The sequence below is a fragment of the Eutrigla gurnardus genome (genome assembly GCF_963514095.1).
Source record: "Eutrigla gurnardus genome assembly, chromosome: 19".
In the NCBI taxonomy this organism is placed as follows: domain Eukaryota; kingdom Metazoa; phylum Chordata; class Actinopteri; order Perciformes; family Triglidae; genus Eutrigla; species Eutrigla gurnardus.
In genome coordinates, this window is record NC_139930.1 from 19,302,006 (window position 1) to 19,313,963 (window position 11,958).

General features: G+C 45.6%; 1 protein-coding gene across 2 annotated transcripts in view; it reads left to right on the forward strand.

Annotated features, from left to right (window-relative positions):
- Positions 1 to 10,996, forward strand: part of LOC311030051 (carboxyl-terminal PDZ ligand of neuronal nitric oxide synthase protein) — a 36,078-nt gene extending 25,082 nt beyond the window's left edge. Inside the window, exons 9-11 of one of the 2 annotated variants that reach the window (XM_084035576.1) lie at positions 126 to 321; positions 1,031 to 1,352; positions 9,131 to 10,996. In XM_084035576.1, coding sequence (XP_083891702.1) covers positions 126 to 321; positions 1,031 to 1,352; positions 9,131 to 9,647 — 1,035 coding nt within the window. In that variant the 3' untranslated portion in view covers positions 9,648 to 10,996. The remainder of the gene's footprint in view (positions 1 to 125; positions 322 to 1,030; positions 1,353 to 9,130) is intronic. The other variant, XM_084035575.1, reaches the window with a different exon arrangement.
- Positions 10,997 to 11,958: the final 962 nt, after the last annotated feature.

Sequence of the window (11,958 nt, forward strand, 5' to 3'; positions counted from 1 at the left end):
AAAAAGGCACGATGTAGGTGAGGTCAAACAAACATTTTAATGCATAATGTATCTGGGTTGTGCATTTTAAATCAAATCCCACGCAAGCAGACACACCTTGCCCTTTTTTTTTGTTTGCACTTCAGGTGCAGCTGTTGAAGGATCAGATGGCAGCGGAGACCGCCGCTCGCATGGAGGCTCAGGCCCGCGTCCACCAGCTGCTGCTGCAGAACAAGGACCTGCTGCAGCACCTGGCCCAGCTCGTGCAGCAGCTGAAAGAGCTGGAGGCCCGCTCCCCAAAAACACCACCAGGGCAGCCCCAACTGGAGGCTAATGGACACGGTAGGTGCCCACTCGGTTGCTCACTCCTCTGTTGCCCAAGGGGGTGGTTTCTTGGGGCCTTGTTGTCTTGTGAGGTTTGTTTGTAATGTTGAGGGTGACGTGAGTACAGCATCCAAGGAGCCACTTATGTCATGATGAATGAGGATTCATGAAGAGGGGAACGTTTCAGATTTTGGATTATCGATCGCACTTTGAAATGACTGTTTCAAAGCAGTGTATTCTCACACACAATAGCATCTCTATACTGAATGTATAGCAGATTATATAATCAATTTTGTTGCACACACACACACACACACACACAATCGTACACACACTTTGTCTGTGAGGAGGAATTTTGAAGCAGCGATGTATTTAGGAGCTAACTGGATGTTCAGTCTGGCTAAAAGGAAGATGAATAACCACACACACACTGTGTGTGTGTGTGTGTGTGTGTGTGTGTGTGTGTGTGTGTGTGTGTGTTGAATGTGTGTAAACACGTGTTTGTGTGTATGTTTCATGCTCGTATTAATCACGTTAGTCTCTCTGATAGAAAATTTGTTGCTGGGCTAAGTGCTCCCGGTGGCACGGTGCCAACTCCTGCATTCTGGAATGAGAGTCGCTGCTTAGAGAGATCTCTAGAAATTATTAGTTATTGTGGTTGACTCTCAAATTTTGACTTATTATGTTATATATTTGTCTTATAATGGCGTTGATTTGTCTCTTTCAGATGGTCCACAGTCACCGAGCAGCTCGGTGTCTTCGTCAGCGAAGGCTCTGTCTCTGAATCTGAAGAATCACTACAACCAGACCCTGGACCAGCTCATCACCTCCACGCCCGCATGGCCGCTCCAGCCCTCGAGCCTCGCCGCCGCCCACGTGGACTCCGCCGAGTCCTACCTGAACCTGCTCAACCTGGAGAACGGCGGCGCGTCGCTCAACGGAGACCTGGACCCCTTCATCAGGGCCAACGGGACCGCGGGCCGCAAGGGGAGCTCGGCCAACGAGACGGTCCCGTTCACGTTGAGGAACTCGGCCAACATGGACGAAAAGTAAGACGACTTTCCTCATGTTTTTATTGGAAATGATTGTGTTTTTTAGTGCTGCACCGACACACAGAAGCCATTGTACGTTAAAGAACTAGTTTTTTTCTAAATAATTCCAATATAAACGGATAAAATTGGAATTATTATTCTTTATTTTACCTCTAATTGGGGAATTGACATGCTCCACGTTTTCTAAAAACTACAGTTCACATGATGCCTCAGGAGATATAAACAAGAAGTGTAATGTTGCCATGGACTCCGCTAACTAGCTGTGGGCTACGCCCCATTTATTTTATAGCTTTATTATTATTACTATTATTTAATATTATTATTATTTATTTTTTTATTGTCACCATTAAAAGTTAATGTCAAACCAGCTTTTAGCAGTTCCTGTTTTCACGTGGATGTATAGACAACTATCATTGGATTACTTTGATACTGAAGAAAACTTAAAAATGTCATGATTCTCAAGCAAGTTCTGACTTTATGTATTTAAGGACATTTATTTGGGATTGGACATGAAAATAAAGATCTTCTCTGAAAGTGTAAATCTGAACATAAACATGTGCATCATCTGCATATTGTTCAATCGGCCAGTTACAGTAAATTAATTAGTGAGCTTTGGTAGTGCTGATGTGCAGATTTTGTTACCTTTAGACAGAGCCAGGCTAGCTGTTTCCCCCTGATTCCAGTCTTTGTGCTAAGCTAAGCTAAGTGCCTGCTGCTTCCTATTTAATGGACCCACACGAGAGTGGTATCGATCTTCTCATCTAACTCTTGCCAGAAAGACAATATTTCCAAATAATTGCCAGAGCTATTCCTTTTTAATGTGCGTGCTTGTTCCTCATGTGATGCCAGTCAGTTTGTGTTTGATGTAGCCAGGCGACGCCGTGACATACGTGGCTTTTAGTGTTATTAGCAGGAGAACAACGCAACTCAGCAGAAACCGGCCTGCGGCTAATGAAAGTGTGACTGTAATCAGGGGATTACGGAACAGAAAAGGAGGGTTTGGGGTTAGACAAACAAAGAGGGGATCAGGTTTGAGGCTGAAAGAGGGAATCAGAGAAGCTTGTGTGAGAGAGAGAGATTTAAGACAAACACGGAAACTCCATCAGCTTTAAGTGTTTCTACTTCTTGAAATAACTCATTTCTGCAAAGCCATTAAAACGAGCGTCGAGAGAGTAAAGGCGGTAAATGGAATCATTTATGATGAATGCGTTTTTGCTTTGCAGGGACATTTGAGGCGATATTTCTCACACGTTTCATGTTGTGAAGTGCTTCCCGTACCTTTTGACTTTTGAGAGCATTTCGATTGCTTCTCAATGGCTCTCATAATGTCGAGCTAGCAGCGCTAACACTAGGAACTACGGTAAAGGTGCTAATACAGATAAGAGATTACACCTGAGGGGGAACCGGAGGGTGGGTCCGGGCTAAAAGCATGCACAGCTGGCCCAGCTTTGTCAACAAAGCCCGGTGACGTTCGGGTAACAACGCACACAGAGGGAGAGCGACGTCATTCGACATTACACATCTCTGTCTTTACATAACAAATAACTGTGTGCTGCTATATTGATGCTCCGATTGTCTTCTATTGCTCCTTTTGATGCCCGCATGCTCGACACCACACACGCCACAGCATCGAAGTCATCTAATGAGCTGTTTAGTGAGCTTTTAATCTCCTTTAAGCTATCGCTATCGCAAAGACCGGCTATAGAAAAGAAAAAAAAACATTTCCGACATACGTTCAAGGAGAGCTATCAAGGTCTTCAGTCTTTTATCCTCTCTCTCTCTCTCTCTCTCTCTCTCTCTCTCTCTCTCTCTCTCTCTCTCTCTCTCTCTCTCTCTCCCCAAAGTCTCCAAGGAGAGCATGTTTAAAGTTGATTTCAAAACAAACGAGAGATAAATAAGGAGTTGTGAAATGTTGGTGTGTTTGCAGATGTTGTGTGTGTGTTTGTGTGTGTGTGTGTGCGTGTGTGTGTGTCCGCTGCTTAGCTCCCGACAGCCAGACTCACATCCTGTGGTTTCCTGCAGCACAGAATCCCAGCCAACCCTCGGCTCCCATCTCCCTCACAACCTGAAACTCTACCCGTCCATATGTCAGAATGTCGTTTTTTTTTTCCTTTCTTTTGTACGAGCGTGGGGGGAAAAATATTACAGAAGGACAAAGGGGGAACTGCAAATCTCCTTCCAAAGAGAAGCAGCCTGAAACCGTACATTTCCACCCGAACATTAGTTCCATCTGGGAGTGTGTTGTGTGCCAGGCTGAAAGCCCCCTTTTTTCCTTTTTACAGTATTTGTCATTATGTAACAGCTCTCTTCCTTGTGAGCACCACATTTTCTATTTTCTGTCTGGAAAGGCTTAAAAAAAGATTTAGCTGCATAGTAATAAATCACTGGGGGATTTTTATTTTATTTTTTTCCTAAAATGGCTTTCCCCTCTTTCATGTGCTGTTGTTTGCCTCCTCTCCTGTGTGACATCACCTTTCTGTAAATAGGAATAAAAAACATGTAAAAATAAGGAGAAGTCGGGTTATTAGTGCAAGGGGAAAAAAACACTAATGGCTGGAATAAACATAGTTTATTATGGGAATTATTATGTTATTATAATTGTGACTCAGTTCCATCTTTTAACGTCACTAAATGATAATAAGACACATAAGCTTGTGTGGTTTTGTGCCTTCCATCATTTACATTACCTTTTGTTGTGCAGTCAGACTCCTGCATCCTCAGGGCACGTTTTATTGCTTCCACTTACTTTTGTTTTCTAGATTTCCCCCGAGAATCGATGTTTACAGCCTGAGTGGCTTTATGTTATCTTCTACGAACAAGCAGACAGACACTCCATCTTCTCCTCCCTTTCTTCGCCCCCCTTAAGACGACGTCTCCCTTTTTGTCCGGCGCTGGATCCCATTCACGTCACATTATCGGTGCGGTGTAACTTTAAATCACACGGGCATTGTGGGCCAACATGGACCACATCCATGTGTCCCCCCCCCCCCCCCCCTTGCATATGGCATGTTGGCACGTTGACTGTATGTAACCACGTAGTGAGTCACACTTTACACAACACACTGGAAGTAGGATGAAAACAGGATGCGATCGTAAACTTAAAAATACACTATGTGGGCACAACGTTGAACGGTGTTATTTGAGTCATCGGCATCCTTTATCCTCTTATTTATGACAGGCGGGAGCCTGCAGACGTGGTAGTTTTCTCATGGTGGCGCTAGAGGGTAAAAGTCATGAAGGGGAAACCATCTGGGAGACATGAACGTCTGTATGGAATTTCATAGCAAAGGCAGTAGATGTTGAGGTATTTCCGTCCAGACCAACCAATGGAGCCGTGCTGCTAAAAGTGGCACCGTGCCCACACACACACACACGCACACACACACACACACACACACACACACAGCAAGAACAAACACATACGGTGACCAGCTTCTACCAACAAGCCAACTTATATATATATGATTCACAAGTGAGTCATGCTTTTCCCCCGGTGGCAGGGTATAGCACTGCAACAGGATTTAATGTTGCGTAATCACATTCCCTGACCTATCTGGAGATCTTCTTCCTCCCCCGCCATCCTTCTTTTTTTTTGTTTTCCATCTTCATCATCAGCATCACGGTCGCACCTCGTGTCATCTAATTGCAGCGGATGATGTTTGGTTTGTCTGGTTCCTCCGGCGCTGCATGCCGTTGCTCAGAGTCATCCTGTTTTTAGGACTGTGATATCTGGAGAGCTGGAAAGTCCATCAGACGACACTCTTCACGATACTCTCGCTCGAATTTCTACTTTTTTCTTTTCCTCCGATACTCTCACAGACTCTCACGTCCATCCTCCTCCACACTTAACCATCCCACGCAGACACTCGGATGCAGCGCGTTAATTTCTTTACAAAAGCAAGATGCTTTCACAAAGAGTTTAATCCTCCTGCTTATATCTGATTCTACTGGAAACCCTCCTTTTTTCAGAGACACCAGATTTCTTCCTCTGCCTCCACCTGTCGATCTGCAGCACTAGAGAGTTCTGTTGTGTGTGATGCTTTCATGCTACCCCCCCTGATCGCCTGCTGTTTTGTCCCTGCCTTGTTACATTGTGAATTCAATCAGCCCGCTGTGATTATGAGTCACATGAATTTGCGGACACAGAGGGAGCTTCACTTTCATTTCTAGACTCCGTCTCTTGCTTCTTTTTTTATGTAACATTTAAGAAGTCTTGGCAGTGAATAAGCATAAAAAAACAACACTAAAAAGAGTGAAACCTTTCATCCATACCGGTGGTTCTATATGATTTTCATCCACTAACTACAAACTACCGTCTGACCCAAAGATTAGGCCTTTTGAGACTCTTTGCTTTCAGGCTGCTGTAGTCCAGTGACTGGCAAAGCTAAGCTACCTAACAGTGAGATCCTTTACCATTTTGTGGTGAGAATGAAGCAGAGAGACTTTTTGTTCCTGGCGTGGATCAGTGAGAGGTGCAGATTGTACATAGAGTTGTGAAGAGAAGCTGTTCTGGGTGTTTTCCTCAATGGGAACTACTTTCATGGCTGAGTGTGAAACTCTCTCTCAGCTAAATCATCAGTAAAAACACACAATCTGCTTCTTTTGATGGAAAAATAATGTATATAAAACTATATGGTGGGAACTACGATTCCCAGGATCCTTTTTCAATTAAAGACAAGTCCTCATAACATTTCTATGTCGGCGTTCAGTAGCTTAACACAATAAAACGATCAAATAATCTTCAGCTTCAGACTGCCTTTTTCTCCATTGCTTCATTAGAGGCTCATGGGTATTGTAGTATTAAAGCATCAAATCATTATTTGTATAAAAACCCTACACATAGTGTCTTTAATGTGCTAAATCCCTGGTGTGGGCTTGTTTTAAATCCCCTCGTCCCGTACATGACTCCCCCCGATCCTCTGTAGTCTAACTGTCGCCTCTCTTTGGTACAGGTGCGAGGATCCTCTCCTGCTCTTCCTCTTCCTCCTCTAACCATCCCCTCATTTTTCCAAACAAACTGAACCTCCTGCATAACATCCAACAAGCAGCTTCCTCAAACCCACCACTCATGCCCTCCACCCGTCCTCGTCCCTCTCATCCTTCGCTGCACCAGCCTGCCTCTCCAGCCTGGGGAGCCCTCTTCCTCTCCTCCTCCTCTTCCTCCTCCTCCTTTTCTCCTCTCTGCCCCTTCTCCTCCCTCCTATGTGAGTATTACTCATGACCACCAGCATGTAGAAACCAGTCTGTGGCACACGTTTGGTATCAGGCATGCGGTGGATGAACACTGTGGGTGATTTCTCTGCTTACGACTGCACAACAACGTCCAGTTCTGTGAGTTCATAAGCATTGATGTAATGGAGGCGAGGCGCACATCTTAATGCACGGTGGCACCGTTGTGGGTTTCAGACGGCGAGCGCTTGCTTTGTCCGCCACAATAGAAGAAATGTTCTTGTCAAGATTCGGCCCCGGCTTGTCGGTGGAGGTTCCACCGGAACGGTGAAGCTGTCAGAGCAGAGGCAGCAGGGAAACACCCGTCCTTCACTCATTACAGTGGAGATGGTTATATCTACGTGTGTGTGTGTGTGTGTGTGTGTGTGTGTGTGTGTGTGTGTGTGTGTGTGTGTGTGTGTGTGTGTGTGTGTGTGTGTGTGTGTGTGTGTGTTGTTTTTATAGTAATACTATAACTTTACTTCTAACATCGTATCAAGTAAAGAACAGCGTTCTCCTCCTTGAGCAATATGGAGGGTGAGCATGAAGACGCCCACAGTCTGTGAATACAACCTTGCTCTTGGCATTCATTAGTTTCAACTGAGGGTGCAAAATATTAATGAATTACTGTTTAATTATTGCTCTTTGCCCGTCCATTCCCATCCCTCGGACACGGACACACATGCTGATATTCGCCTCAAAGTTCACCAAATGTAACTCTCCAAGAAAAGCTCGATCTCTGATGTCAGAGTTCCCTCCCACGACTAAATGCACAAATTCAACCGCAAAAAAAAGAGTCTTACTTTGAAAAAGAAAATGAATTTCTCCCTGTGATGGATCAAGTAATCTAATATCTCTAATATTCTTGTGCAGTTGATTCTCATTATAACCAGTAATGATGACATAAAAAAAGTGTAGTAGTTTCCTTGTTTGTCACGTGTGAGGCGGCGTCTCCGAATAAAAATGGAAGGAGGTGAGAAAGGAGCCGAGGTGCCGGGCAGCTTCTAGTGAGATGAATGGAGAACCGAGGAGGGAGTAATAAAGGGGAGAGGTTGAGGAATGGGGAGGGAGGGAGGAGACACATTAGAGGGAGATTGGGCAGCGAGGTGAAGAGAGTCGTCAATGTGACAGAGGAGCGCTGACTCAGCGTTATGATAATAGACCGGCCTGCTCCTCCATCCAGCTGCAGGTTCATCTCCGCGACTCGGCAAAATAAATAACAGCGCCGGGAAAAGCTGGATCAAACTTCTAAACTGGTCTAAAAGAAACAATGAGCCTCAAATGTGGGCTCCTCTGTCAGACACATCCCTAATGGGTCGTTTGTTCCCAGACATTTGTTAAAATCGCAAATGAGAACGGGGTAATAAATGGATCACAGATTGACAGTCGACGTCCAATTAGAATAAATGAAAGTAAAATATATTAAAAGTCTCTCCGTGCAGACATTGTAATATTGCTTTGTATTTAGCCAACATTTGATTGTATTAAGAAGTTTCCTCTACATTTTTTTTTTTTTTTTTTTTTGCAAACCTGTTTTTACTGGAAGTAATTAATTTGTGTTTTTTTGTGCAAATAATTTGGGAAAACTGCAGAAATTAGCCTTTTTCACAGCATACTTTTTTGACTTTTCATTTCCTTTAAAAGCATTAATAATCTGTTTAAAAATGGGTGTTTTGACAAAAGTGCCCACGTCGCTCATTACTTATGTGACACACCTTCTTAGCATGCTCTCAATATAACGTTCAGCTGGGGCTGATGGGATTGTCATGCCGAAATTAAAAATTTGAAGATAGAAGATAATTCTAACACCATAATAAAACCCGATGACATCATCGCTCGCCATGTTGAGAGCAGCTTGACGTTTCCCCCACCGTGCCGCTGCGCTCCTCCATCTCTTCCTTCGGGGGAAACGGCGTCACCGCAATTATCTCCGGCGTCCCCCTCGCACCGGTACGAGTCCGTCATTATCGTAGCCGTCGACTCCGATCTCGCACAGAAGCGGAGACGAGAAATACATCAGCCACTCGCATGAGTCTTCATTAGCGAGACCAGGATTCCACCACAGACCGGATTTCACAGGGGAACAAAGTTAGCAGCAGAATGAATGGAGATGGGAGGAGGAAGCTCGTTAGCGGGTGTGTGTGTGTGTGTGTCGTGGTCGTGCACGTTGTGGCGTTTCTCTTGTGGTGCAATCACACGAGGCTGCAGTTTAGCTATTTGTGGTTGTGTTGGGAAGGAGAGGGGGAAAGCCTGCGTCTCCTTTATGTTCTATTTGCTCGGCGGGGCGGCTGTGGGATGGAGATAAGTCCGCAGAGAGCCGAAACAGCGAGGGAGTTTCTATCGTGTCTGGGAACAGCTTAGGTCACAGCACGTCTCAGGTTAATGGGGTATAATGTGACTGATGGAGAGGAAAAACTGGCTGGAGGCTGGTACTCACGCACATGCTGGGTGGAGAGCGATGCTGAGTCTGAATATGCAGAACGAGGACGATGAATATCTCTCTGTTGACCAATAAAGCCGTTTGTGTCCGACTCCATTAACCACTTCCTCCGTTCTCTCCCCGCCAGGTATACGATCCCGAAACTGGACCCTCCGCCGTCCATGTACCGGAAGCGGTCCAGCAGGACCTTGTCTCCGGGGTCAGAGGTCACCGCCGGGCCCAAGCCCGGAGAGGCCACCGCTAACGACGGCGCCCCGAGCAGCAGCAGCAGCCTCTCGTTCCCGGACGTCACCCCCAGCTCCCTGTCGTCCGCCGACTTCCACTCCCTCAGCAACGGTGAGAGCAGCTCCTGCTCGGCCAGCGAGGACTCGGGCGTCCGCTCCGAGACCAAGTCGCTGCTGTCGCCGCTGCGGGACGACGACGACCTGTTCGGGGACCGCGGGACGTTCATGACGGCCTCCAGCGGCTGTGACAGTCCCCCGGAGGAGAGGAACGAGGCGGCGCTCGAGCCCCCCTCCCTCGCCTACCAGCAGGCTCCGCCCTCCTCCTCCCCCATGAATGATACCTGCCTACATATCAGCTTCTCTGAGGACGAGTTGCTGGAGAGCAACCAGGAGGAGCCTCATGTCCCTCAGCGGAGTTAGGAGGACCCCCGGAGACCTTTCCCACTGTCCTCCAATCAGCTCTTAATGCAATACTCACCATCAGACCCTCTATGTACACAGGACAGACACCACTCACCGGAATAAATAATCTATTGTATAAAGGATCAGCCGATGGACAGATTTTAGTATTTTTGTAATGAAATGATCTGACTTACTCGTTAGTGACTAGAATGTTAAGCAGAATACATGTAGCAATTCTTGCACTGTTAAGGTCACACACATGCGTTAGCGTAGAATTCAACCAACATGAGGGAACACATTTTTATTTTTGCTAGTAGTCGACCTTAAAACTTTATTTTGTACGATGCTTCGCTGCGGTGCATTGTGGGAAATGTCATTTTTCTGCAGGTGAGGTGTGATGACGGTGATGTTGGGAGGAGCCTCGTCTCCTGTGGTGCACCTGACCGGAGGATGGGTGGGAGAAAAGAATCAGAAAGTTGGATAAATGGGTAAAAAATAAGGGAGGACAGAAGTGAGCAGATTATAGTTTTGGTTTATGCACATCCATGTGTGGTTGTGTCGTTTCATGATTATCAGAATTAAGTGTTTGGTGCTCTTGAGCTTTAAAGCAGCGCTGGAAGAAATGAAGTGAAATATCCGGATGGATTTTGTTTGGTTTATTGCCCTGCTCCCGTATGCAGCCTGGTCGTAATCCTTCCAAAAACCTTGACTTTTAAGATATTTTAGCACAGGAAGAAAGCAAAAAAAAAGCCAGCCAACAGCCTTGAAAGCTTTGCTTTGCACCTGTCTGAGTGGGGATTGTGTTGTGAAATGAACTCTCAGACTGAGTGGGAAGATAATTGGGGGAATCACAGAAGACCTTGGAGAAAGACAGCTTGGCAGGTGGATTTTCTCTGTTTCCACCTCTCACTTTGAGAAATCCTGAATCACCAGCAAATCTGCTTTTTATATAGAGAGAAAGAGCTACAACTATTGGTTAATTAACCAATTAGGCCATCAAATTGATGAATAGTAAGTCAAACGTACAGAAATATGTATCCAGCTTCTCAAATGTGACTATTTGGAGAATATTTGCTTGTTTTTTCAGATCTTCCCTGAATAACGATGAAGATTATGGCATGTAGCTGTTAACTTTACCGCGTTATAGTATAGTAGTGCCTACCTTGGACAGGTAGACGTGATATCAAACGGATGTGAGAGGAAAAAAGAGGTGTGATGGTTTAAAGGTGCAGGTGTTAAAATATCCGACACAGAAACGAGGCTTTTCTCAACATCACACGTGGCAGGAAGCTCTGAAAAGCAATAACACGTGGAAGAAAAACATATAATAAAGAGGAATAGTTGGAGAACTTAAGGAGGTACTTGTGTGTTTTTTTTTATATCCAGAGTATGTCATTATATGCTGAAAACCACAATCTTCTAGGATAAAGACAAAATTGCCCATGTATGTATTCATATGAATCTTCTTTTCATTTCCTGCTAAAATCACCAGTGATTGCATGTCTGTGTTCATACGTGTCTTCTATGTCATTTCCATAACTGCAGCACGTGAACATAATTGTATCCGCTGTGGGGAAGAAAGCATCCACATGTTGAAGGCGAGGCAGCTCACAGCTGGATCAAACCATGGGATAACGATGGTCGGCTTGGGTTTAAATGGGAACCTGCTCTCCTCCTCCTCTCCTCCTCCTCCTCACATCTCCGAACACTCGCAACCGGCATTCATAATTCATGTCTCTCAGACCCACACGTGGAACGTTTTCAAACCTCTTAGAGACTTTCTGTCACTTCCTCTGCTCCCGAGGTGCCACTTCTTCTTCTTCTTCTTCGTCTCTAGTCCCCGAGCATTAAAAGCTCAGCTCGGCGTACGCCAGAGCAGGCAGCAGGTGACTGACAGGCTTAATGTGTTCAGGGCGTCGGCGGGATGCAGTAATGAGAATGGAAGCGATAGGAAATCCTTCAGCTCGGAGGCGTGAGAGTCATTATTTCCCCTGCAGCGCTCTAATCTCAGGAGTGCAAACATGGCCCCCCCCCCCGGTTCAGGCTAAACGCCTGGAGAAGTGTGTGTGTGTGTTTTATGTTTCATGTGTGGCACAGCAGCCTCCAACTAAGAATTCCCCAACTGGCTGAGTCAATAATGCAGGATGTCTGAGCAGCTCGGGGTATCTGATCCAGTTCAATAGCAGACTGCGACTGATCTGGGATCAATCCCACGTTACCTGCACAGATCTCAGCTTGATGCAGACCGTTGGTTAACCTTGGCTCTTGGCTTTACATACTTAAAGTAGACGTAGTCCAGCCTTCATGTGCTCATTAAATGCTGCTGAAA